This window comes from Labrus bergylta, chromosome 22 (genome assembly GCF_963930695.1).
Source record: "Labrus bergylta chromosome 22, fLabBer1.1, whole genome shotgun sequence".
Classification (NCBI taxonomy): domain Eukaryota; kingdom Metazoa; phylum Chordata; class Actinopteri; order Labriformes; family Labridae; genus Labrus; species Labrus bergylta.
This window is the reverse complement of record NC_089216.1, coordinates 5,856,620-5,882,364: the sequence shown is the minus strand read 5'-3', so window position 1 is coordinate 5,882,364 and position 25,745 is coordinate 5,856,620. Positions and strand designations below refer to the sequence as shown.

Here is a 25,745-nt window from a genome sequence, read left to right as displayed (position 1 = left end):
GACATCATGTCCGGCCTGAGTGAAAGGCGGGCCTCCTATAGCAGAGGTGTTAATACAGGAAGTGGTCAGTCAGCCTGTACCAAGTACCGACTATATCATGGGGAAATTCAGTTAGAGCACGCTGTGAAAGCTTCAACTGTTCCCTCAGTATTCTCAATAAGAAAACGAGTTACAGTCAGTACTAAAAGAAAAACATCTAGATGGTAAATGAGGCAGAACCTAAAGTAACATGTCAGATTAGATGAAACATATTGTCATCTTTTTGTCTTCTTTTTTCTGCTCATGAAAACAACCTGAAAACATTAAAACTTTGTCATGGGCAATAAGCAGTTAGTGTTTCCGGTGTTGTGGGCTTCAAACAAACTAGAAACTAGAACTCTACCACAATGTGGGAACATTTGCATGTTGAGGTTTTGCTTCTTTTTTTTCACCATCTTACTGTGGCTTTAGTTTTTTGAATTTGAACTGTTATTTTAAAATGATTTACTGAGAGACATGCTTCTCACACACATTGACCTGAATCACACACATGTTCAAACAGGACCTGTGGACGTGCATTAGTGGAGAGAAGTCAGAGTGGGGCTGCTACACACTGCTATGCAGGCAGTGCACCAGATCAGTCGTGGGTTATTATTTATTAATGATCATGTGAATCATTAGATGCACACACACACACACAGAAACACACACACACATACGCACACACACGCACACACACACACACAGACACGAACACACACACACACACACACACACACACACGCAGACAGACACGAACACACACACACACACACACTCGCACACACGCACGCACACACGCACGCACACACACACACTCTCACACACACACACACACGCACACACACACACACACACGCACGCACACACACACTCACACACACACACACACACACACACACAAACACACACACACACACACACACACACACACACACACACACACACACACACTCTCTCACACACACATACACAGACACACACACACACACTCTCACACACACACACACACAGACACACACACAAACACACACACACACACACAGTTTTAGGTCTAGGAACTACTGCCTACAAATAATACAAAAAACAAAGGCCAGCAAATATATTTTTTTTACAATTTCTCAGTTTCCTGATCTGATGATGATCGAATCTGTGACTTAAATTTGTTATTGATTAAACAAAACATAATGTCTTCTCAATTAAATGTACTGTAACAGATGTGTACAGGACACAAAAACACAATTTGTTATTTTGGCCGGTAAAGAAATATGTTTGGACGGTGAAGTTTTTCATCTACCTGCCACCTTGGCCGGTGAGTCAAAAAGTTAATTTTGGACCCTGCACAGGATCTTATCTCATTTCTTATTCGAGCAGTAGACAGGAAGTGTAAACAGGTTGGTTGAGGTGTGCACTTCTTAGAATTTTGTGTATAGAGAAGGAAGTACAGAGACAGAAGTCCGAGAGAAACTCTGCTCTCACATTTTAATGAACTGTTACTTGTCTTTCTCCTCTTTTCCTTCTGCATTATTAGAAATGTAAAGTTAATGTTTTATTTTAAAACTAAGCGTCAGAGTTTCATTGTTGTTTAGGATGTGAAGATGGACCAAACCTTGCGTTGTGTGCTGGGGTTTTTCTGTGAGTACATCAGAGCTCTTTAAGTTTTGTGACTTTCAAACAGCGAGTCATGTTTCTATGAACATGTAGTTCAGCTGTTTGAATAATACAACAGGAGTTAAGCACTTGCTGTTTGTACAACATTTGAACAAGGCGTGAACAGTAAATAGTCGATAGTTTGGGAAAAAAAAGCTTTAGGATTGAAATGGCTGCCAAACGTTTGTTGAGAAAATTCTGTTTATTGATGGATAGCCCCTTGAGATAAACCATCTCGTTTTTGAAAGTTTTGACAATAACAGTTACCTAAAATGAAACTCTATCTGGATTTAACACCTTTAATTCTTCCCTGATGAACTATTAATCTTTACTTTAGTGCTGAATTTGATCCCCCACGGATTGGCTCAAGGTAAGTGATTGTCTTATATTTCTGATTTTTGTTTTTTAAATATTTCTGCAGTTCCTCTATTTATTACCTACTTCATCTCTTTAACATCATCCACATGTAGTGTTTTGTGTTTATGTATTATCTCTTAAGTTTTAAAAGAAAATGTCCTAGAACATGAACTGAAAATGTTTTTTTTTAAGCTATGTATTTTAGTTTTCTCTTTTGACTCGACTCTGTCCTCACCATGGAAAGCTGCTGGTATTTCTAGAAACTGTTGTGACTCTGTAAGCTCTTATATCTCTTCAACAGCTGCTTCTTTTAACGCTGCTTTATACGTTACTTTAAAACCATTTACAACATTATTGTTGTGTCATTATTGTTACAGTTATATTGTACAGACATTTAAATCATTACAATAAGGATCATGGATGAAAACTGTAACATTTTCTATTTTTAGTTTTTTTTCCAATCCTGTTTCTTTGTGATGTGAACAGGTAACAGTCCCCGTGTGACCATTACATCCAACTGGCCTGAAACATTCTGGAATGAGACGCTCACTCTCAGATGTGAGATTGAGGGAGGTGGAGACTCTGAATGGACGTTTAGTTGGAGCACACCCAGCACACTCAGAACATCCAAATATACAACACACAATGAATCCATTATTATTAGCCAAGCCACTGATTCTGACAACGGAGACTACTGGTGCTCAGGCAGAAGGGGATCCCCTAATCCTACCAACACGCCTTGGAGTGAACCCTTCAAACTGACTGTAACAAGTAAGTTGAACCATGTTGTCAATAATTAAAATGTCCAGGTGGAAATGATTTCATCTAAATAAGAAAACAAAACATTGCTTGCTTAAAGTCTTTGCAGGGAGCTGTGACAAATGATTTTTTAACTTTCGGCATGGTAACAAAATAACTGAGAAACTTAAGACTATCACATCTTTTGTAATCTTCTTAAAATATGTCTTAATATGGTTTAAAACAGTGAATTTTGATGTCACTAACAGTGTCTGAATAATTTCTTATAAATATTGGCTAAGTTATTCACATTTGACAAAGAAGATGTTTGTTGATATTGATAGAGCTCTCCTAAGTTATGATTGCTGTGTCAAAGTGAGAAAAGTATCTCAGATCCTCAAACATGGGCCTCCTGGCTCCGCCTCCTGGCCCCGCCTCCTTCCTGTTATAAACTTCGAGGCGACCGAGCCTTTGCAGTCAAGGCCCCACGGTTGTGGAACAGCCTTCCTCCCTCAGTCAGGGTCTGCCCCCTCTGTGGAGTCTTTTAAGTCACGCCTCAAAACACACTTTTACATGTTGGCTTTTGAGTCCTAATTAGGTTGCTTGTGTTTCTTTCTGATGTATTTCTATCAAATATCATTTAATATTAAAGTCTAATTATATTGTTAGTATTCTGTGTGTGCATTTGTGTTTGGGCACATATGTATGTGTGAGTTTTTGTCTTGTTTTTCTAAATGTGCTTTATGAATACATTTGATTGATTGATATTGTTTATAAAGTGATACATGATTTGGATCTTTTCTGGAATTGAACTACTTTAAATTTAATATAATTTAAGAGATAAATCTTAACACTAGTTTCAGCTCATAATTCTTCAAGTCATTTTTACTTCTGGGCTCAGCACTGTTTGAATTTGACCAAATTGTAGGTACAGTAATTTACCTTTTTACATCTTTGTTTCCAAATCAAACAGAAATAATACCAAAGGCTGAACTGAGAGCTGACAGCACATCAATTCCAGCAGGGGGCGCTGTGACCCTGACCTGTGATGTGAACCCTCCATCATCTGGCTGGACGTACATCTTGTACAGAGGAGATCACCCGGGCACACAAGATGATGGTAAAAACTTCAATGGACGAATCAGTGTCTCCAAGGGAGGAGTCTACTGGTGCAGAGGAGAGAGAGGAGAACCAGTTTACGACACAGAGTACAGTGATTCAGTCACTATCAACATCATTTGTGAGTTTAACATTTTTGAAAACTTGTAATAATATATTCTATCCATAAATTGATTGATATAAAAAGACTAAAGATGTTTCTTTTTTTCTCATCATTGTGTCCTTGTTGGGATCTCTTGAACACAAACAGTATCAGACAGAGCTGTTGTGACTCTTCAGCCCCATTGGACTGAGATATACAGCGGAGAGAAGATCACTTTTAGATGTGAAATCGAGGGTGGAGACGACTCTGAGTGGGAGTATGAGTGGGAAACAACCAGCTCTGATAGATCTGTGAAAAAAAACAGTAAATCATTTGAAATCACTGCTACTTCTTACAGTGAAGGAGAATACAAGTGTAAGGGAAAACACAAAACTGAGGTACTTTCCTCAACACCATGGAGCACTCCAATCACATTGACAGTATCAGGTAAGATGGACTTAAAATCAACATGAAAACAAGTTTTAAGAAGGTTTGTGTATGTTAAGAGAAACTATCATTCATAGCTGAGCAGTACTCAAATTGTGACTTTATTTCTTCATTGAGAAAGTTTTAGTGCAGATCACAGTGATTAAGTGTTTCTTTGGTACAATAAGTTTCATGGATGAAGTTCATGTGTATTTATTTCCATAAGGTATTTTATTAATGGCTATTTAAAGAAACAGTAATCATTTTTATATCCCTGTTTTAAACTGAACAGAACAAAAACCAAAGCCTGAGCTGAAGGCTGATGTCACAGATATTCCAGTAGGAGGTTATGTGACCCTGACCTGTGATGTGAGCTCTTCATCTGGTTGGCAATACTACTTTTGGTACAGAGCAGATAAATCCTCTAACCCATCATCCATACATGATGTCTCCTCGGCTGGACAAATTAATGTCTCAAAGGAAGGACTCTACTGGTGTAGAGGAGAGAGAGGAAACCCAGTTTACTACACAGAGGACAGTAATACAATTCAGTTAAAAGAAAATAGTAAGTTTTGCATATTGACATTCTTTGGTGTAGATTTAAGGTTTTTTCATCTTTGTATACTTACTGTGAATTCTTCAACATTAGCGGTTGCAAACAAGGCTGTCGTGACTCTGCACCCCAACTGGTCTGAAATATACAATGATGAGTCGATTACTCTAAGATGTGAGATAAAGGATGGAGATGACGCTGAGTGGGAGTACGAGTGGAAAACAAGCAACTCATTCAAACCTCCAAAGAAAAAGGAATACAGTATTGGACCTGCTTATACATTACACAGTGGAAACTACAGTTGTAAGGGCAGAAAAAAAAGTGACCAGTCTCCAACAGATTGGAGCGATCCCATCACATTAACGGTTTTATACAGTAAGTAAAATTTCTTTTATATAAACATTATACTGTACTATCAGATATTCCATCATTACATGGTTTTATTTCTTTGAATAATCACTTTTCCAACAGGTTCACCCCAGCCTGTCCTCACCGTGTCTCCACTCTGGCTGAGTCCTGGAGACTCTGTGACTCTGAACTGTGAGGTTAAACACCCATCAGCAGGATGGAGGTTCTACTGGTATGAAGCTATTCCCAAACTATCTGACAACTCCTACAGCTACCAGCTGCTATCTGGAAGCAGAGATGGAACTGAAAAGTATTCCTTCATTGTTCATGGACAGACACACACAGCAGGATATGTGTGCAGAGCTGGAAGAGGAGAAATGAACACTCCTTATAGTGAACCAAAGTTTGTCTGGTCTGGAGGTCAGTTTGTTTCTGTCTTTATCTTGAGATTAATATCTTTATTCAGTTTTGATCTATGAACAACATAGAGTTTCTTCAGTACTTTTGTCTGTATTGTACAACAATCCAAGAGCAAGATAGGAATCGATCACGATGACTTCATGCTCTTTCTTTCCCCTTCCTTTTAGTGAACAACTTTTCATTGAGTTGTAAGCGTGTATACATACATATACATTCTCAAAATAGTTCAACAGAAAGCTCAATATCTACACTCGATTATCAAAATAAATACACAACTTAACTTGGAGCTAATGTGCAGGTAGTTTGTAAACATATCTTCATCTGTCTAAATAGACAATTTAAAAGCATCATATATGTGGTGTGTGTGTATCCACAAGTGCATATGCATGAGCCTACATTACAATATACACAGCCAAATACCAAACTCGTTTCCTTGGTGAGTGGTTGTTGTTGTTTTTGGTAGCATGAAAAACACTTAAAGGAAGATTTTTAGAGTCTATCACTTAAATAATCGTTCAATAAAAACATTTTACTTTGTATAATTAAGCATCTTATTGCTAATTGCTGACTCTCACATGTGAGGGCTTGTATGATTAAAATAGTTGGTCAGTAATCAGTGGTATGTAGACACTATATGAAAAATCTAATTCAGCCATTCCTGATAAAACAGAATATGGACTGATGGAAAAGAAGGGAAAAAACCAAGCCACAGACTTGAAACACAAATAAAAAGTAAGAATGCAACTACTCATGGAGAAACATCAGTATGAAATGCTAATCCTTCATATCTTTGAAAAATCACAGGTCAAAGAAAGTCTTTCAATTTATAGACAGAAGCAAGGGTTCCTTGGTTGTCTATCTTAATTAAATATAAAGTCCAATGGCAGCTAACGGTCTGGGCTTTGTTGAACCTCTTGTTTCTTTCTTTCTTTTTTTAGATTTGCCTTCATCAGCATCTCTCACAGTGAGTCCTGAAAGAGTGCAACACTTCACCTCTGATTCTGTCTCACTGGAGTGTAAGGGGAACTCTACTCAGTGGAGAGTGAAGTTTCAAAGGGACAGCTCCCTGGCAGATTGCTCCCTGAGGGATACAATGACTGGATCAACATGCACAATAGATCGTCACATCTCAAGAAATAATGTGTACTGGTGTGAGTCTGGATCAGGGGAGTTCAGCAACGCTGTCAACATCACTAAACAGAGTATGTTTTTATTACATTTCTTCTTAAAGTTTTTATCTTTCAGCATCCAAGTATTCAATTCAACATCATTCAGTTCCACGTTATCTCCATCGACATTGAGAAGTAAAAGAGCAGCCCAGTGTGGGAGAGTTTACTCTCTTAATTAGATAAAAGCAAAGATTAAGGTCTGAGTGTATATCATTATTAAATACTGATCACATTTGTAGACAGTTGCTGTTCAAACACATTTGATGCCAAAGTCTTAAACATAAGAAGGAGTAAGGTGTACACAAGATAACACATCAGATTAATCATCACTTTGAAGCATTGCTGTAAAAAAAGAAGAAATATATTCTCATCATTCTGTGTCTGCTAATTTTCATGTTTGAACCTGATGACCTCTGACTGAATCCTCTTTTCTTTAACTGTTTTACAGAGTCTGATATTATCCTGGTGAGCCCTGTCCATCCAGTGACTGAAGGAAGTTCAGTTAGTCTTAGCTGCAGATTGAGAAGCCCAGATATTGTTTCCAATGTGTTCTTCTATCAGAATAACAAACTCATTCAAAATGATACCAGAAAGGAGCTTAATATCTCTGCTGTGTCAAAGTCTGATGAGGGCTTCTACAAGTGTCAGACCTCAGGGAGAGAGTCGTCTCAGAGTTGGATGTCAGTAACAGGTGAGTGGGATAGTCAGGGAGATACCCCGTGCCCTCTAAAGTAATGTACATACTTTCATGCACTAATGTTAAACAGACATTCTTGAAGTGACACCAAGCTGGCTGAGAGGCCTGTGTTAACGTTAGCTTAGCATGACTAGCCACCAATACTTGGGTGTGAATGACAAAATCATTTCAAACATTTTATTTTCAAGCAACAAAAAAACTCATGGACCTTTTTTTTTTTTTTTTAACATTAAAACACTTTATTCAGTGTTACACATGTCAAATATATCTTGTTAGTCCTCTGTTGTTCCATATCCTGGCTTGCACTCCTCTTTCTCAACCAGGAACTGCCAGACAGAGCTTCTTCTTCTCATGAATTTCTGGCAGGCTGAATGCTACAAGGCGTAATGCTGCCCTCTGCTGTAATTCAAATGAATTGATCCACTTTGGGTTCAATTCTCAGACATGGTCCAGTGGTCCTCAAGCAATTCAAAGTAGCCCTACCGACTAGCTGAAGTCACTTCCAAAAGATAGCCAAACAGAGATGAAGCCTGCCTTTGGCTTATATGGGGGTGTGCCAAGTGGATGGCGCCAAGTTAGGCAGAGGTGGAGGGATGTTTAGGTTGTTGAGAATAATTATGATTTGTAAAAAAAAATGGTGGTTTAAGAATTTACTTAAAGGAATCGAAACTTAACGTCGGTCATATTGCTTGGAAGCTATGCTAACAGGCTCTATGGAGAAAGCTGATAATGGCGAAAAAATATACATATAGCGGTGAGACGGCTGCTGCGGGTGAAGTATCCCTTTAACTGAAATGTATTTTGATGTGTTTTTAGTCTTATTGTAGATGTTTTGTGCTTCTTGCAGAACAGGTAATACTCTCCAGAGAGTTCATTGATTTCTCACCTCTTTTGGTCGGGGTGCCAACTCCTACATAAGAGGAGGCTTGAGGGCCTTGCAGGTTGTTGGTGGTTGGAGGGGCAAAGTGTTGGAGAATTGTTGACAGTAACCAAAGAGTGTGCCGCGCTGCAAGGGCCCACGGTGGCATTGTTTAGCGCTGAGTCGCGTCTTTAGTTTGTCACTTTTTACATTCTGTTATTTACTTATTTCTTGCTAGTTTTATTTGTTATTTTTACATTTTTCTCCAGGCCTGTACTGTACATATTGCTGCACTTTTTTTTTCATTGTAAAAAAATTCACTTGGACTGAATTTTTGATTTTTTTTTCTTTCTTTAGCCTAAGCCACTTTTCCATCCTTACAAAGATACAAATTACTAAATGATTTTATGTAAACCATGTTTTGTCTGAAAAAGAAAAAGGTCAAATACACCATCTAGTTGGAAGTAACCACACTTTAAGTGATTGACCTTATTGATTCAATAATTTAGTGTTGAATGAGTAATTTGGTTAAATCCTGGATTGCGATAAAATGATGTATTCATTGTAGACTATTTTCTTTACACATGTTTGTGTTTTGTCTTCACCGTTGCTTGAGACAACATCACAAAACATTTAATTATCATTGTCTATAATCTTAAGAAGTGTTTTATAAGTTCATTAACAGTTATTTGTTATTAGTTGTAGCGGTGTCCAGGCTTGGGAACCCTTCATATCCTGTAATTCTCGTGATTGTCGGGCTGATTTGTGGAGTAGTACTTATAATTCTTCTGCTCCTGTTGTATCGCTGCAGGCAGTCAAAGGGTGAGACCTTTATTTAAGATTTTTCTCTTACACATTTGATGGTTTATTCCAAATGTTTGACATGAAATGGTGGCAAACTAAAAGAACAACACAATGTCTTTTTTACAGATTCATACCTTGTCAGGTTGGTTCAGTGCTCTCTTGTGTCTCATTTTAAACATTACATTAACACTTTGCCATTACGTCCAATGTTAACACCGTTTTATTTACTCAATGTTGGAGGTCAATCCAGTCTGAAAGCACAAACCAGGACTCGTCCACAAATCCGGCCGCTCAGCGTCATGAATACTCACCTCCCCTGCAGGGTAAGCATTTGAATTAATCATAAATATTTATAGTTAGTTTTGACTCAGTGAAACCAGGACAATGATGTCAGCCAATACGCGCTAAACTGTTTCCTGAAATATTTTCCGACTGTAGATGAACTGTAGTTTATGCACGGCCCAGAATGTTTGTGGATAACAAAACATATATTTCAGATGCAAACCACTCCCAGTCCCATGATGTTACATATTCTCTGATTGAGCTCAAAAACATCGGAAAGAAAGGTAAGTATTTCAATAAGATACAGCAGAAAAAATACTGAAGTGTTTTTACGTTCATTCGGCTCATTTGTTATAGGGAAGAAACCTGAACCAGACAGCACGATTTATTCTGATGTGAGGTTAGAAACAGAAGGTAGGTTACAGTGCTGCTTTAAGTTGATGTTAAAATGCATCATGGTACACACTGGAGGAGATAATGGGTCAGCTTGCAGTTCAGTAATTATTCTAAATATTTCCACTGGGTGTCAAAAGAGACAAAATTTGTCAAATGTTAGCTAAATTTGGGGCATTTATTCCTGTGACTGCTCAGTTTGGCTGTTTAAATTAACGTATGTTGGATGCATGTTATTGTCGGATCGTCATGTGTTTTAAGAACATTTCCATCTCACAGATTAAGTATTAAGATGGATAGTTTTGGGTCCAAACAAAAGCAAGAAGAAGAAACATTCGCTGAGCTGCCATCGTGATAACACATAATCTGTACAGTCATCATAGAAACTCAAGTGTTTCTACATTTTTCTTTCTCAATCCTTCAACCCGTCCGTCTGTACATTACAAATTCAGTCTACAAAGAAAACCAATCCTAAAATCTGTCTTTTGTTTTAGATCCATCTGTCCTTTATTCTCAAATCAGCTGCCATAATCCAGGTAAAGCCAAGAAAAACAAAGGTGAGTGAAGTAAGCAATCAACTGCAGTTTTTCTTCTCCAACACAGAACAATATAAATGTAGTGTTTTTTCTTTCAAATCGCAGGTGATGTAAGCTTTTATTGTTAATATTAACTGTCAGGTGTTTTTACATTAAAGGTCCAATATGTAGAATTTAATTACAATGTTTACGTTGAAATATCTAAATCAATAAAAAATTGGTTAAATTGATTAGCAGAGAGAACTCACGATTCCCTGCCAGCACCAACGTCATCTTTTATTATTGTTTTGATTGAGCGCCCCCCGGTGGTGGAATCTGCATACTGTGCCTTTAATACATCTGATTTCTGCATTTGTTTTAGATGTGTTGCTTCTGAACATTTTGCATACTTAGGCAACTTTAATGCTTAAAGATGATGCTGAAATCAGTTAATTGGCTAAGGGGGGGAAGGGTTAATGGCTGCAACAATACAAATAATGACAGATTGTAATAACGATTACATACATGACAATTACAAACATAAGGCTTATTCTTAATATTCAGTATAATGAACTTTTTTTACACTGATTGTCTCTCTCAGGAAAGCCAACTCCTGCGATAACTGAAGAATCGGTTTACTCTGAAGTCAAACGAGGTACAGCTCATGGTTTTAATGCAACCTTACATCATGAGGATTTATTTTATGTATATGTCAACTGATTTTAAAACAGTCAAAAAGGTCTGGTAAAGATTGCAATATTCTTAAAAAATTACTAATCTTTCTTTTCCCTTTGCTTCTCTTCCAGATCAATAAAGTTCTGTATCTATAGACGTAAGGAATGGATGGCAGCGTGAAAAAAAAAATCTTGGCTTGATTAGCATTTGCAGTTGTCATGTGATAATTTTGTGCTCGTGCTTGTAAATTATTAAAAGTATTCGGTACAGTAAGTAGCATAGAAAATAGATTAAATTGTGTATTTATTTTGTATTCCTGAAAGTTTGGTTGAACATTTCATGCATCGATTAACTTCTTTCACTAGTAAGCTGTGAGCAGCGTTACCCGCCTTTATTTGGGACAGGGCGGATCATTTCTTTGGTCATTTTCTAATGTTTGTGATGCAATGACAAAGTAGAAAAGGAAGATATAAGACCTGAGGTGTCTCATGTATCTGTCACATTAGAAAAGAACTGATTCATCAGATTCGAGTTTAAATGTGACATATGTCTCTTCAACAAAGTTATAGTTGTACACAAAGTGTTTGTAAAGTTGAATTGTTACGTTCCACATGTTTTTGTTTTGTTAGACTAAGTTACATTTCATTTGAACTACTTGTATCGTGCTGTATCGAGAGCAGAAGATTTTATCCACGAGGAATAGTATTTAAAAATGAGAACATAACCAGAGTATAAAAATCTCTACTCTGTTTAGCGTTAAGCTAACCACTTAGCATATGCTGTTATAGCCTGTTTTCTGTTTTTTATTTTTTTAGATTTTGAATAAGTTCATTTAATTTTCTGTTCTTTACCTTAGTGCTACTATAGTTTGTTGTATTCAAACAAAAGCCTTTCATACAATATTTGAGTTTCAATGGTTATTGGTGAACATGTCTGTACAGATTTCTGCCATTTCAATAAAATTGGATTTTTAAGATATCCTGACAGCTTCTGTGTTGAACTTATTAGCAGCACCGGTGCCAGACTGTGACCCAAAGATAGGCACCCAATGGATAAAGATGTAAACTCAGAGGGAGCGTTCAAAAAGGAAAGGCGTTTAATGCGGTCCAAGGTTTGGTACACAGAAATTCAAACAAATCCAGAGGAGAAGGGAAAAAACAGGCAGAGATCATAAACACTAAAGCTATAGACAAAAATGCTAGGACAAAGGAAACGCTACGATCTGGCAACAGGGAGCACAAACTGGGATTCAATACAAAGACAACCCGGGGATAAAAAGACTTGGGTGAGTGTAATAATTAAGGCGGTGCTGACAAACGAGGTGGGAACATGAGCAGAATCTGAAATGAAAGAGACAAGGGTGATTAAAGAACTACATAAACAAAACAGAGGCTTATGAAAATACACAAAAAACATGACATATACCTTCTCAGTGTGACGATAAACTGTCTTTCACACTTCCAGAAAACTCATGAAAAACTCCTGATATTTGTGTGAACGCAAACAACCACATTTTTCCTTAAGACTTCACCCAGAGTTTTTCCCACCAGACCCTTAAAAACAGGATATTCTCTGGAGAATTCCCCTCGAGCCAATGGGAGGGGAGAGTGACGTTTATATTCTGTAAGTGCTGCACAGTGCATTAAGTGTATGCATGCGACCGCTTCAATCTCTGTGCACGTTATTAAACGGCTGCTTTATGTTTTCTCTTCTTTTGTATGTTGTTCTATGCTCCTTTGTTGACATTGGGATTCCCATTAAACCACACGTAGCATTGATATAAGGACAAATATTCTCATTAGAACGTCGTATAGCAGACTCTGTTGCTTCCTCTGCTACTTCCAGGTTTTTTTTGTTTTTTTTACGTCATGTCTCACCTCATTAGACCCCGCCCCCCCCTCCTGTCTGACAGGGATAGTCTCCCACAGGTTCATGTGTGAACAGCCAGGTCAGAAAAATGATCTAGATCATTTAAGCAGTGCATATTGGAGATAAACAAACTTCCACAGCAACACTTCTTGAAAGTGTGAACAGGAACTGTGAAGCTGTGTATGCTTCAGCCATGCTGATTGGTTGGCTTCTTTTGTCTGCCTTAACTTTGGGGCAACAATCGAAGCTGCACAATGGTTAAATACACACATAGACACAAATTGATTTTATGATTTAATGTTCAAAAACTACACAAAGGACAAATACAGGCGTCACAAATTCTACACTTCTGCTCCCTCTACCACGGGAATAATCTACTTTTCCCCACAGCTCATACCAGGTTCTGAAAATTCAAACTTAATAGTGATGAAGGACACGTACCTGTGAACTATCACAAGTTCATTTTGGCTGTCAAACAAATTGCATTAGTTGCATTAAAGGTCAGATTGAGAATGAAAACTTGAAGACTTATTTCTCCTGCATGGTGTTCACTTTCTATTCAACACAAATAAGATTCTATCTGATGTTTCGGAGTAACTTTTCATTCCTAAATTACTTTCACTTTGACATACTGTAATTTGTACTCTTAACTCTTTGCATTTAGCTTGGATCAAGAACAAGACACAAGAAGTATCTGCATGGCCCGAGCAGTGTGTGTACTTGACAGTCATCGTAAAGTGTGGGTGTTAAAAAAGGGAAGAAAAGACGCTGTGCTTGGTGTTGGAGGAAACATGAGATCAGATTAAAGATATGAGTGTCAACAGCTTTCAAGATTTAAAGCAGACATTCAACAGAGACTGTGGGTCGCTGCTGGGTACAACATGGCACACACTACGGTCTGTGTAGTGGTGTTTTTCAGTGAGTACAAGTTTGTTTTTATGTTAATTTGTCAAGAAAATTTTGACCATTTTGACTTTGACTATTCTATGTTATTGAATTTCATATCGTCATACACCTTTCTGTTTATTTCACGACGAGGTCTCTGATTGAAACTGCCTTCACTTCATTCCTGTTGATTGACGTTCAATGATGATTCACTGTTTAGACGTTTTTCAGCCGTTAAAAGTTACATTGAAACTTCAGCTGTTGTTAAATACCTTTTTTTATTTTTTAAGCTTTAAAACAAACAGTTTCTGCTAGTTGTGATCATATTTAATAATCTATCAATCTTAATTTCAGCGCTGGTTACACTCATCCACTGTGGACACGCTGAAGGTGATTACACCAGCTTCCTTTTTTTCTGTTCTATTTTTTCTCTCCAAATGAGTCTTCACTCACTGCATCACGCTTGATTACATCATCAGTCGTGGTTTATTATCTGCAAACGTATGTTGTATTTTAGTCCATGTTTGAACACAAAGCAGGATATGACTAATGTGTGTGTGTGTGTGTGTTAAATGTTCATCTAGTTAGGGGAAGGGAAACATACCGATGAATATCAATGAGATTCAGACAGATTTAGATGGATCAGAAAAAGAATGTCGGTGTATATTCTGAAATGTTCCATCAAAAACGACTTGGACTCGCATGTCTTCATTACGTGAAAGAAAACTTAATCTGGTTGGTGTTACATTCCCTGAAAATCAGACATGGCTGTTCACAGAGGTGCTGCTTGTCAACAGGCAAGGCAGGCAACTGCTTGGGGCCCCAGACCAGTAGGGGGCCCCTGAGGGCTCACAAACCTAAACCAAAACAGTGGCCAAGAATATGCACATTTTGCAATAGGCAGTAGGACAGACTCTAGAATGGCCCCTAGCTGTTCATGAGTTATGTCTGAAGGAAGTGTGTGGTATTGAAAATCATGTGAAACCTTTTTATGTCGTTTCATCTCTTTTCAACAGATGATCCCAGACCTGTTGTCAAGGTGTCCACTTCATGGCCGAGTCCTGGAGCCAATGTTACTCTGAAGTGCCGTTTTAGCAAAAATTATGGATTGTGGACGTTCAACTGGTATAAGGCTGTTCCCAGATCATCCAACAACTCCTACAGTCATGAGAAACTGTCTCACAGCTGCAGTGGACAAGGTCAATGTTCCTACATTGGTCATGGACAGACACACACAACAGCATATGTGTGCAAAGCTAACAGGGGAAATGATACTCGCACCAGCAAACCCACGTTTGTCTGGTCTAGAGGTCTGTATGTTTTACTTTTAGCACCACCAAGTGTTTACTTCTGTTTATTCTTTACTGTACTGTGATATGACATGACAAGCATTTGAACGTCTGCAGACACAGACACATGCACGACAGGCTGAGTTGTTTGTGTACAAACAAAAAAGCCAAGAAAGCACACAAGCTAGGGCAATATTAAAGTCATTCTTACATACAAATCAATATCAAGATATTTTCAGTATCAAATACTGTCTGTTTAGAACAGAAAGGTGGATGGTGCTGAATTCACAAATAGGGCGTTAACACTTGCAGAAAACTCCTGAAAAACTCCTGACATTTCCAGGAGGAGCTGTATGTGTGAACGCAAACAGCCACATTTTTCACTCTGATCTCACATAGAGTTTCTCCGGCCAGCCCTCCTAGTATTTTTTCTGCAGCAAGTCCGGGTGGGCTGATGTGAGAACGCAGCAGGATATTCTCCGGAGAATTCACCTCGAGCCAATAAGAGGGGCGGAGTGACGTTTCTATACTGTGACGTCGTATAGCGGACTCTGTTGCTCCGACCGCTACTTCCACGTCCCGCCCGCCCTCCTGTCTGACAGGGAAAGTCTCCCGCTGTGAGGTGTACATGTGAACAGCCAGGTCAGGAGAATATCCGGAGCAGTCCTCTGGATATTTTCAGGAGTGTATTTGTGAGAACGGCTAAAGAGAGCCAATAAGATGGAGTCGGTATTTAAAGACTGTCAAAACTTGCCGTTCACCGTACCTTCCTCATTAAACTACAAACTCTGTGCTGGATTTGACCCTTCACTTTTTCTTATCTTTTCAGAAATTCATCCAAATTCAATCAAAGTGAGTCCTCCTGACAGAGGCCAGCACGTTTCCTCAGAGAATGTCTCACTGAGCTGCGAGGGAAACTCTTCTAAATGGAGGGTGATGAGATTAACTGAAAAAGGCCATCGGTCAACCTGCTCTGAATGGGGGACAATGAAAAATTCGACGTGTGACATCACAAACCCTCCAAAAAAAACAGCCGTGTACTGGTGTGAGACTGCATCAGGCCAATTCAGCAATGCAGTCAACATCACTTTTCAAAGTAATGTTTTGTTTTTTATCTTAATCTAATTTGCGAAAACAATTGTTTTTTAAAGTCTCTTATACAGATTGTGTTTCTAATTTATATTAGACAGATAGAGTAATGCTACATGACGCCTTCAAGGAGTCATATGTAAGATATTTACTGAATGAAATGATTAAAGGACCTTACTATATCATCAGGCATTAAGGAAACATGATATGTTGAAGTGCTGGCTTCTCTGACTGGTCTGTATTTTTATTTGGACCAGAGAAGGTATAGCGGTTTTAAGGCACCCCCACACAGCCGTTTTGGACGCTCCTCGGTTTGCCAGGCAAACGGTAAACCAACAGGTGTTTCAGCGATGGAAGCGAGCAAGAGAAGTGGTTCAGATAGAAGTGATTGTGCCCGACCTTAAAAGCCTCTGCATGTTTCTAATAAGCTCCACGAGCAGAAACGTGCTCAAACTAGGATCAATATTGGAGATGCTTTTAGAAAAATGGAGAGAGGTTAGAACGCAGAAAGGTTTACAGACCGATGCAGAGCTGGATAAACACTGAAGCTTCAGTGTTTGTGTTATTCTAACTCGGCTTGCGTATCAACTCTAGGGAGGAGGTGGCTGAATTTGGACTGCAGTACCCATTTTTAACACTAGAGACATATTGCTCCCTTAAATAAGACCTTTAAAAGGAAACCTACATAAATTGGTTAAATAAGTTCACAGATAAACATTTAATTGTATCTTGTACATAATAGTACCTGTCAGTTACACATGTGGAAGCAATCTATAAAATGTCCTGACAAATAACCATTTTGTTCTTTTATTTTGGCAGTGTCCAGCTCTGAAGGTTCCTCCTTTCCTCTGCCATTGGTCCTTGGACTGTTTTTTCCCCTTTTAACCCTGATGCTCCTGCTGCTGCTGTGTTGCTACAGAAAGTCAACGAGTGAGTCCTGATCATTTTCAAAGACATACAAAACTTAGAGAAAATGATCAATTCAGAAATATTAAACAATTTAACAAGAAAAGCCTTTTTTCTTTCAGATACATTCGTCACCAGGTCGGTAAAACGCTTCTCCCTCTAGAACCTAAAAGTGCAGATGTTTCTTCTCATGTCTGTTTGACGTTTTGACAGGATCTTTAACCTTTGTGTTCTCAGGATTTTTAGACCCTCAAAGTCTCAGAAAACCAATCAGAGCCCAGCTGCAGATGACGTGGTCGACCAGAACCAGACTCAAGGTAGAGGGTCTCTCAATGGTCAATATCACAAAAATACATCTTCAAGACCTCATCATTTCTTAGAAACACTTGAGGCTGATTAATTATTCATTAACATAGGAACTAAAAACTACTAATCAGTCTGTCAAAAATGTTTTTTGAGTAAACATGAGGCTAATAATACAGTAAGAATGAAGCAGATGTGTAAATATCTTTAAAGTAATGGGGATAGTTTTATCATTAATTCAGTCAAAAGACCCCAGCACAGTTAAAATTGCTCTGTTAAACTTTTAATATAGACATACTGTAACCTTGATTTAAGATGGTGAGTCATCTTCTCGTGTTTATTCCAGATGCAGATGAATCCAACGATGTGACGTACTCTTTGATTCTGTTTAAAAACAGAGGTAAAGGTGAGTACTCGTGTTTCAGACCAGGTCCGCCTTCATTACAGCTTCATCAACGCTGCAACGCTCGAAAAAGAATATCGGTATAATCATGGTCACCAACCTTTATTTAAGTCTTTAAATCATGAAGGTGTTTGAGATACAGTAAGAGCACAAAATTAAAAGAAGAAGAAGAAGATGTTGTCAGTTGGCTGGTCTTGAAGGATTGACTGACTGCAGGGCAGAGGGAGACTCAGGATGGGGGTTCTGTCTCAGACGTAATTCTGGCCGAGCTGATCACGATCCGGATTGTTCCTAGAATTAGACAAACGAGAGGAAGGGATGAGGAAGGAGGGTGAATAGATGAGGAAGGAGGGTGAAGGGATGAGGAAGGAGGGTGAATGGATGAGGAAGGGATGAGGAAGGAGGGTGAAGGGATGAGGAAGGGATGAGGAAGGAGGGTGAAGGGATGAGGAAGGAGGGTGAATGGATGAGGAAGGAGGGTGAAGGGATGAGGAAGGTGGGTGAAGGGATGAGGAAGGAGGGTGAATAGATGAGGAAGGAGGGTGAAGGGATGAGGAAGGAGGGTGAATGGATGAGGAAGGGATGAGGAAGGAGGGTGAAGGGATGAGGAAGGGATGAGGAAGGAGGGTGAAGGGATGAGGAAGGAGGGTGAATGGATGAGGAAGGAGGGTGAAGGGATGAGGAAGGTGGGTGAAGGGATGAGGAAGGTGGGTGAAGGGATGAGGAAGGAGGGTGAATAGATGAGGAAGGAGGGTGAAGGGATGAGGAAGGTGGGTGAAGGGATGAGGAAGGAGGGTGAAGAGATGAGGAAGGGATGAGGAAGGAGGGTGAAGGGATGAGGAAGGGATGAGGAAGGAGGGTGAAGGGATGAGGAAGGAGGGTGAATGGATAAGAGGAAGGGATGAGGAAGGTGGGTGAAGGGATGAGGAAGGTGGGTGAAGGGATGAGGAAGGAGGGTGAAGGGATGAGGAAGGTGGGTGAAGGGATGAGGAAGGAGGGTGAAGGGATGAGGAAGGTGGGTGAAGGGATGAGGAAGGTGGGTGAAGGGATGAGGAAGGGAGGGTGAAGGGATGAGGAAGGTGGGTGAAGGGATGAGGAAGGAGGGTGAAGGGATGAGGAAGGTGGGTGAAGGGATGAGAGGAAGGGAGGGTGGGTTAAAGAATCGAGACAAAGAGGGTGGAGTGGGACGGCTGGCCGTGGTCCTGCTTCTGAACCTAAGTTAATGTATTCATTTAATTTGTGTTTACAATATTTAATATTCGTTCAAACAAAAGCCTTTGGATTTTATAATGTGATGCCGATCTGTTTTTGAAAATAAAAATCTTGTTTATTTGTTATTCATCTGATCAGGTCTGCAAAATGAACCAGAGGAGGAGAGCTCTGTTTACTCCAAAGTGAAGATAGGATCACCTGCAACTACAAAAACATAACATACACAAGTCCAGACTTTATTTTGAATGAACATTTTGGTATATTTGAAATGACTCGAGGTTCTTCATGGGAATGAGCTTTCTTTGAATTGGCTTAGTCATCTCAGGTCGCGACCAATAGAAGTCAACCATCGTCCAACTCTTAAACTTTGATTATTGATATTTATCGCTTCCTAAGAGAGTTTTTTTTTCCTCTGCCTGAGCCAGTTTTATTTTTTTACAGAGGGCATACATTTGAACTGACCTTCCTGTTGTTTCGCTTTTCTTTGGTCTTGCTTTGCAAATTTGAGAAGTCTGTTGCGAATAGCTTTGCAACAGATTTCTAACTTTCCCTAATCACAGAAACTGCATTCTATTGCAAACGTCTTTCTTTACATGAAAATATGTCAAATATGTTATATTGCCTGTTTCATGCATATTCTTAACTGTACATGAAAACTACATACACATGCAGATATCAGAGTCGGACATGTTTACTGTGTTAGTTTCAGCTTTCCCATACTGTTGGTGTTCTCTACTTAGATTATGATCTAGATCAACATCTGTTCAGTTCAGTCTGAGTTGTTATTGAAGAACGAATCATCTGTTCATTTGTAGAAAAGATGTCTCATGAAACGGTTTCTTCTGAAGTCAAAAGAGGAACACCTACTGGTAAGAGTCAAACCATGCACAGTGTGTGTGTGTGTGTGTGTGTGTGTGTGTGTGTGTGTGTGTGTGTGTTTGTGTGTGTGTGTGTGTGTGTGTGTGTGTGTGTGTGTGTGTGTGTGTGTGATGGATTTTTGAAACTACAAAATCTATTGAACCTTTTGAATAACTTCTCATCACTTTTCTCTGATTTTCTTCTCGGTCCATGAAGAAAAGTGTGTTGTGTTGTGTTTGAGACGTGCTTTGTTTATACATAGCTTTTATCTGCTGCCTTTTTTTTCTTCTTTTTTTTAACATGATTGCTCCTAGTTTTATGTTATGCAACAATAAACTTTTTTTTTCATAACACCAAGCTGTCAATCGTCTTTTTAAATGTTTCTTTGCTCAGTTTCATGTTATTTTCTTAACCTCACCAAATGGCTTAAAACCCTAAAGAAAAAAACTTTAACCCTGGAATATATTAGAAAACCATTAAAGATGTTATACTATGTACCAATGGTAAACCTGTCCTTAACAGTTACCTTGACAGTATACTGTTTTCTTAATGTTTGCAGGAAGTCAACCCACTTATGAGTTTAAACAGGAAATCATGAACTACTGAGGTAAGATTTCATTGATCGGAAACTTTCTGAAATGCTCTTCCCATTTTTTTTTTGAAAGTTGTTGGTTTCTATGAATTTCTCTTTTCTTGTGAAAGGTTCGAGGGTCTAAGGGGGTCACAGAGTTTTAGACGGTTAAGCTCTGCGTTGCATCTTTTGTAACTTTGAGGTAAAATAATGGTTAGATGTTTCATTCCCATCAGCAGCTAGGTTGACTTTTTTTAAGCTCCTACTTTTCTTTGAGCTTTGCACTAACTCTGTGACACAGCAGCCACTCTGCCTGTAAACAACAGTATTTATCTCCACTTCATGGATACACCTTTAATCAGGTAAACACAGTGGTGTGTTGGTGTCTAAAGAAGGGGGTATACTCTTGGTAAAATGTTTTTTTTAAAGGTGGCCGGTCCAGCAGAGGATAAACGGTCTCTGTTATAAACAGGTTGAGCAATGTTAGCAACTTTTGGTACGCATACAAACAAAAATAAATCCCCCTCCAAAAGAAAAAAAAAGTAAATGAATCCTCAATATTGGGCACATTTTCTAGCCTACTTATCCAGTTAATGGTTTTCATTGTTTGGTTGTTAAGAAGAAACACACTTTAAAGCTTCCAACTTTAATTAATGTTGCATTCTTGTATTAAACAGAAACCCTAACCCAAACAGAAAAACGAGAGTCTCACAGATTAAGAAAAAAATGATATTTGGGGGTCGTTCTTATTTTTCGTGAGGTGGACATGAGTAAAGGAGCAGGTTGAAAGGCTTGCTTGGCTTTCTGGTTTGGACTTATTTAGATGACCTGACCTACAACAGTGAGGTCTTTGATGGCTTCTTTGTCAGGAGTTTTAATGAAGATGCAGAATGAATAGTGATTGTGAGTGGTGGATTTTGGTCCGTCTGGTGCTGCTTTTGCTGCCCCCTGATTTTCTTCATTGCTCCTACTGGGTCTCTTGTTTGAGGCAGCACTGCCACCGTGTGTCCAAATATAATCCATGAGCACAGTCGACAGCAACAAGCTCATTTCCCTTATGTCCCCTTCTGTTCATCCTTCTTCTGTTGTCCTGCTGTAGTATGAGCTGTGCAAGATTTGGAGCAGATGAAGATGTTAACTAACCTGTATGTGACTCTTCTGACCATAAATAATTACTGAAGATGCTGCATTTAAAATAAAGTGCTGTTTGCTCATCACTGATGTGCATTGTAACATAAACTAAGGTCAAACTGTGTGGATAAAGAAGCTAATGCTGTATGTGGACAGCACACAGCGGGTTAAAAGAAAACATTGATATAAAATGTTTAACCCTTATTCCGCTCTGCTCACAATAAAGTATCAGGTCTGGTCAGACTGCATGCTCTACTTCCTGCCTTGTCCTTTTTTTTTTGCGATTCAGCAAAGAAGAGGAAACAGACGTTCCTCCCTACATAGATGGCCGCTGATCGCATCCGATATTTGAGATGCTTTTTTACATTCAGTGCTCTGCTGCTGTTTGAGGTCTGCCTGCATGGTATGTACACCTGTCTGTTAGAGACTAGACGGCTTTACTGTAACTGTGAGTGTAAAAACTGAGACAGTTAAGATGCAGTTTTACAATCTAACTTAAAGTGCAGGAAGGTCTTAGGTGCAGTCTAAGTAATGTTAGTAAAATGTGTCGGGGTTCTAATTAGAATAACAATAAGTGGTACAGTAGTTAAAACATGCTGAGATAAAACTGTATAACCAATATAACCAGTATAAACAGTCTGATATACATTTAGATACATGGTTAATGCATACACACAAATATAACATGTATGATGAAGTGCAGTTGCAACATTAATAATATACAGAAAAAAACAGCATGATGCATATTTGGTATTCACTAATATCCATCCATCCATCCCTCCATCCATCCATTCTCTCATTACCCCCCCCCCCCCCCCCCCCCCCCCGTGTTTGTCCCCTCATTAATAACAGTTCATCCTGAAGGCTGCTCTGTATTGATTAGTTATCCCTCTTTCCTCTTTGCATTCCTCTTCATTCCTGCCAGCTTTCTGCTCCGGCCTTCATTACCGAGCTCCAAGGCCTTTGTAGACTCCCAGCAGAATAATGTATATTAATAAGGAAGCTGTTTGTTTTGAAGTCAATGAAGGTGATGAAGTAGTGGACAAACAAGCTAGAGGTGTTTCAGCTCCTCGGTTCTTCTTTTAGCTTGAAATGGAAATGACCATTCTTCTAACTTACAGGTAAAGACATTGGTTTGCATCCATTCAACATTTATATAGCCCCCCCCCAACAACACCCTTATGACCCACAGTCTCACGCTGCACCTGAATGCATCTTCGTTAATTGAAAACCAAAAGCTCCGCCAACTTAGAAAACATCTTTATTCACTTTAAACCAGTGCAGTCAAACAAAACATCAACTGAAACAGACAAACATGGAGTAGCACTGCATTACACAAGTCAAGGTCAGTTAAAGGTCGTAACACCTCAGGGACAAACAGCCGTTTCCATAGCAATGAGGCTTCTCTCTGAGCGTCTGTGCAGTCCGACGTGAGGTTTTTTTATACATGCTCATGTTGTTATCTGACAAGCAGAAGATGAAGATTTTCTGTGATCCACAGAAGAAAGTAACTGCTGCGTTTTGTTTTGCCTGTTGTGGGGATACACTGCCACCTGCTGGTGAGGAGGAAGATGTGCAGCAGTAACATATTTTATAGAATTTCAAGCCTGCTCTGCTGTCAAAGGAATGGATTTTTTTTTAACTTAATCTTTTAGCAAATTTACATTTATGGCATCAATTTCCTAATATTCAATGAAGCTTCTTTTCTTCTTTAGATTTAGTGTTAAAATGTGACCTTTATTCTCCACTCAATTTGGGGTTTATCTTTTCGTAACAGACAAGACATTATATTTCTCCAGAGGCCAAAAATATCCAAGCAAAACATCAAATACAACAACAACAAAAACAACATTTTTAAAAAAAGGAGGGGGATATTGAATTATGAATACTGAAGAAAAAAAACAGGAAAATCCTTTCAAAACGTACGTCATAGATTGGTGAAATGTTTCCAGTGTTAGATATCTTCAATGATCGACACAAATGTCCAGTCAGCTCAGCACATGTGAGCGTGTAGCCACTGCGTTTGAGTGAGGTGAAAGAAATGTAATCACACACACTTAGTTTTGTATACGTGTGTGTGTGTGTGTGTGTGTGTGTGTGTCGGTCTGACTGTGTAGTGTTTAGGAGTCGTCTCCGTTGGCGCTGTCCCCGTCGTCCTCTCCTTCCTCCTCCTCCTCCTCGTCGTCGTCCTCATCCTGCCCTCTGCTTTTCATCTGAGAAGTCCAAACATCACTCATTAGTCTTTAATCACTCGACACAAACGAGATATTTGAATATTTGTTTTTGACGTATAAAGAGCAGCAGGGTTTCAGATTACTGCCCACAAGAAAAGAGGATTCTGGGATATTATCTTCTGGCACTTATGGACATAACGGACTCACTCATCAAACTTCTTTTTTAAATTATTTCTGGGCTTTTTATGAATCTATCCTTAGAGACAGGACAGTTTATAGTCAGCAACCGGGTAGAGAGAGAGAGAGAGAGTGGGGAATGACATGCAGGAGGGGCTAAAGGTCGGATTCGAACCTGGGCCGCCCGCCTCGAGGACCACTGCCTCTGCACGTGGGGCGCGCACACCAACCGCTTAGGCCACCGGCACACCTCAATCTGCAAATTAATCAAAAGACTGAAAACTACTACAAACAACCAGTTTGGTAAAAAAAATCACTGTTATGGGCACTAGTGGCCTAGTGGTTAGTTTGCACTCCCCATGTACAAAGGCTGAAGTCCTCTCTCTCTCTTCCCATTTCCTACTCATAAAGTCATAAAAGCCCCTCCCCCTCAACAAAAAAACCCCCTGTTATCTGGACTCCTCTCCCGCTCCTCACCTCGTCCTCGACCTCCTGCGCCTCCTCTTCCTCCTCCTCCTCTTCCTCCTCCTGCTCCCCCTCCTCCTTCTCATCCTCACTCTTCCCCTCCTCTTCCTCCTCATCTTCCTCCTCCCCCTCCTCTTCCTCCTCCTCCTCCTCCTCCTCCTCCCCCTCCTCTTCCTCCGTCTCCTCTTCCTCCTCCTCCTCCTCCTGCTCCCCCTCCTCTTCCTCCTCCTCCTCCTCCTCCTCCTCTTCCTCCTCCTCCTCCTCTGTCTCCTCCCCCTCCTCTTCCTCCTCCTTCTCCTCCTCCTCTTCCTCCTCCTCCCTCTCCTCATCTTCCTCCTCCGCCTCCTCTTTTTCCTCCTCCTCCTCTTCCTCCTCCCCCTCCTCTTCCTCTTCATCCTCCTCCTCCGTCTCCTCTTCCTCCTCCTCCTCCTCCTCCTCTTCCTCCTTCCCCTCCTGCTCCCCTTCACCCTCCTCCTCTTCCTCCTCCTCCCTCTCCTCCTCCTCTTCCTCTTCCTCCTCCCCCTCCTCCCCCCCTCCTCTTCCTCATCCTCCCCCTCCTCCTCCTCCCCCTCCTCCCTCCTCTTCCTCCTCCTCCCCCTCCTCATCCTCCTCTTCCTCCTCCTCCTCCTGCTCCTCTTCCTCCTCCTCTCCTCTTCCTCCTCTTCCTCCTCTTCCTCCTCTTCCTCCTCTTCCTCTTCCTGCTCCTCTTCCTCCTCCTCCTCACCCTCCCCCTCCCCCTCTTCCTCCTCCCCTCCTCCTCCTCCCCCCTTCCCCTCCTCCTCCTCTTCCTCTACCTCCTCTTCCTCCTCCTCTTCCTCCTCCTCCTCCTGCTCCCCCTCACCCTCCTCCCCCTCCTCCCCCTCACCCTCCTCCTCCTTCTCCTGCTCCTCTTCCTCTTCCTCCTCACCCTCCTCCTCTTCTTCCTCCTCCTCCTCCTCCTCTTCCTCCTCCCCCTCCTCTTCCATTCATGTATTATCAGGAACTTTGTTTCAAAATGTGCAGCCCTCGTCGGACACTGTAGTCGTGACCCTCGAGTCTCTTCCTCTTCATTTCTGCCCCTGTTAGAAAAGTCTTACAGGAAACCCCTAAAATCTGATCTGCATTTGAACCCCCTCACTGATCCTCACCTGACTTCTTGCCGTGGTCCTTCTCCATGCGCTCCAGGCTCTCCAGCAGGTAGTCCACCTTGTGTTTGATCTGCGTCAGCTCTCTCTTTATGGCCTGCAGGTCGTCGCTCTTCACTGCTGTGGTGGGGGGGAAACGCAGGAGAGAGAAGTATTTAGGGGCGAGTAGAGTGAAGCTGTGTGA

General features: G+C 40.2%; 3 protein-coding genes and 2 long non-coding RNA genes across 6 annotated transcripts in view; 2 read left to right on the top strand and 3 right to left on the bottom strand.

The window, feature by feature from the left end:
* Window positions 1-1,470: 1,470 nt before the first annotated feature.
* LOC109995196 (Fc receptor-like protein 5) lies at window positions 1,471-12,083 on the top strand. Its single transcript, XM_065950756.1, has 18 exons — window positions 1,471-1,653; window positions 2,006-2,038; window positions 2,512-2,796; window positions 3,737-4,003; window positions 4,133-4,411; window positions 4,683-4,955; window positions 5,040-5,318; window positions 5,415-5,711; window positions 6,650-6,913; window positions 7,329-7,571; window positions 9,136-9,258; window positions 9,367-9,382; window positions 9,481-9,563; window positions 9,738-9,806; window positions 9,880-9,936; window positions 10,410-10,472; window positions 11,032-11,085; window positions 11,237-12,083. The coding sequence occupies exons 1-18, from the start codon at window positions 1,617-1,619 to the stop codon at window positions 11,242-11,244; spliced, it is 2,730 nt and encodes a 909-aa protein (XP_065806828.1). The 5' UTR covers window positions 1,471-1,616; the 3' UTR covers window positions 11,245-12,083.
* A 95-nt stretch (window positions 12,084-12,178) lies between these two features.
* LOC114917179 (uncharacterized) lies at window positions 12,179-18,089 on the bottom strand. Its single transcript, XR_003805909.2, has 3 exons — window positions 17,950-18,089; window positions 17,751-17,830; window positions 12,179-12,445 (listed from the first exon to the last, which is right to left on the bottom strand). It is a non-coding gene; the product is annotated as an uncharacterized lncRNA (long non-coding RNA).
* On the top strand, window positions 13,381-21,159 carry LOC110005171 (uncharacterized). 2 transcript variants are annotated; one of them, XM_065950759.1, is made up of 9 exons: window positions 13,381-13,892; window positions 14,214-14,249; window positions 14,876-15,169; window positions 15,978-16,244; window positions 17,057-17,167; window positions 17,266-17,281; window positions 17,381-17,460; window positions 17,793-17,852; window positions 19,200-21,159. In XM_065950759.1, exons 1-9 carry the CDS (start codon window positions 13,856-13,858, stop codon window positions 19,277-19,279), a joined length of 981 nt encoding a protein of 326 aa, XP_065806831.1. In that variant the 5' UTR covers window positions 13,381-13,855; the 3' UTR covers window positions 19,280-21,159. The 2 variants fall into 2 exon arrangements, with proteins under 2 accessions (XP_065806831.1, XP_065806830.1); XM_065950758.1 differs by lacking the exon at window positions 19,200-21,159 and having other exon boundaries at window positions 17,793-17,956.
* Window positions 21,160-22,865: 1,706 nt separating this feature from the next.
* LOC114919909 (uncharacterized) lies at window positions 22,866-24,441 on the bottom strand. Its single transcript, XR_003808259.2, has 2 exons — window positions 24,148-24,441; window positions 22,866-23,834 (listed from the first exon to the last, which is right to left on the bottom strand). It is a non-coding gene; the product is annotated as an uncharacterized lncRNA (long non-coding RNA).
* Window positions 24,442-25,396: 955 nt separating this feature from the next.
* LOC109980228 (heterogeneous nuclear ribonucleoprotein C-like) overlaps window positions 25,397-25,745 on the bottom strand; it is an 872-nt gene continuing 523 nt past the window's right edge. Inside the window, exon 4 of the mRNA XM_065950920.1 lies at window positions 25,397-25,681. Within this exon, the coding sequence (XP_065806992.1) occupies window positions 25,551-25,681 (131 nt within the window). The 3' untranslated portion in view covers window positions 25,397-25,550. The remainder of the gene's footprint in view (window positions 25,682-25,745) is intronic.

What these genes read in the sequence shown, in the direction of transcription:
- LOC110005171 (XM_065950758.1), top strand. Translation starts at nt 13,856, where the DNA reads ATGGCACACACTACGGTCTGTGTAGTGGTGTTTTTCA. An exon ending in CTGTGTAGTGGTGTTTTTCA is followed by an intron (nt 13,893 to 14,213) that starts GTGAGTACAAGT and finishes TCTTAATTTCAG; the next exon opens with CGCTGGTTACACTCATCCAC. An exon ending in CGACCAGAACCAGACTCAAG is followed by an intron (nt 17,461 to 17,792) that starts GTAGAGGGTCTC and finishes TGTTTATTCCAG; the next exon opens with ATGCAGATGAATCCAACGAT.
- LOC109995196 (XM_065950756.1), top strand. Translation starts at nt 1,617, where the DNA reads ATGGACCAAACCTTGCGTTGTGTGCTGGGGTTTTTCT. An exon ending in AATTCAGTTAAAAGAAAATA is followed by an intron (nt 4,956 to 5,039) that starts GTAAGTTTTGCA and finishes CTTCAACATTAG; the next exon opens with CGGTTGCAAACAAGGCTGTC. An exon ending in TGTGAGGTTAGAAACAGAAG is followed by an intron (nt 9,937 to 10,409) that starts GTAGGTTACAGT and finishes CTTTTGTTTTAG; the next exon opens with ATCCATCTGTCCTTTATTCT.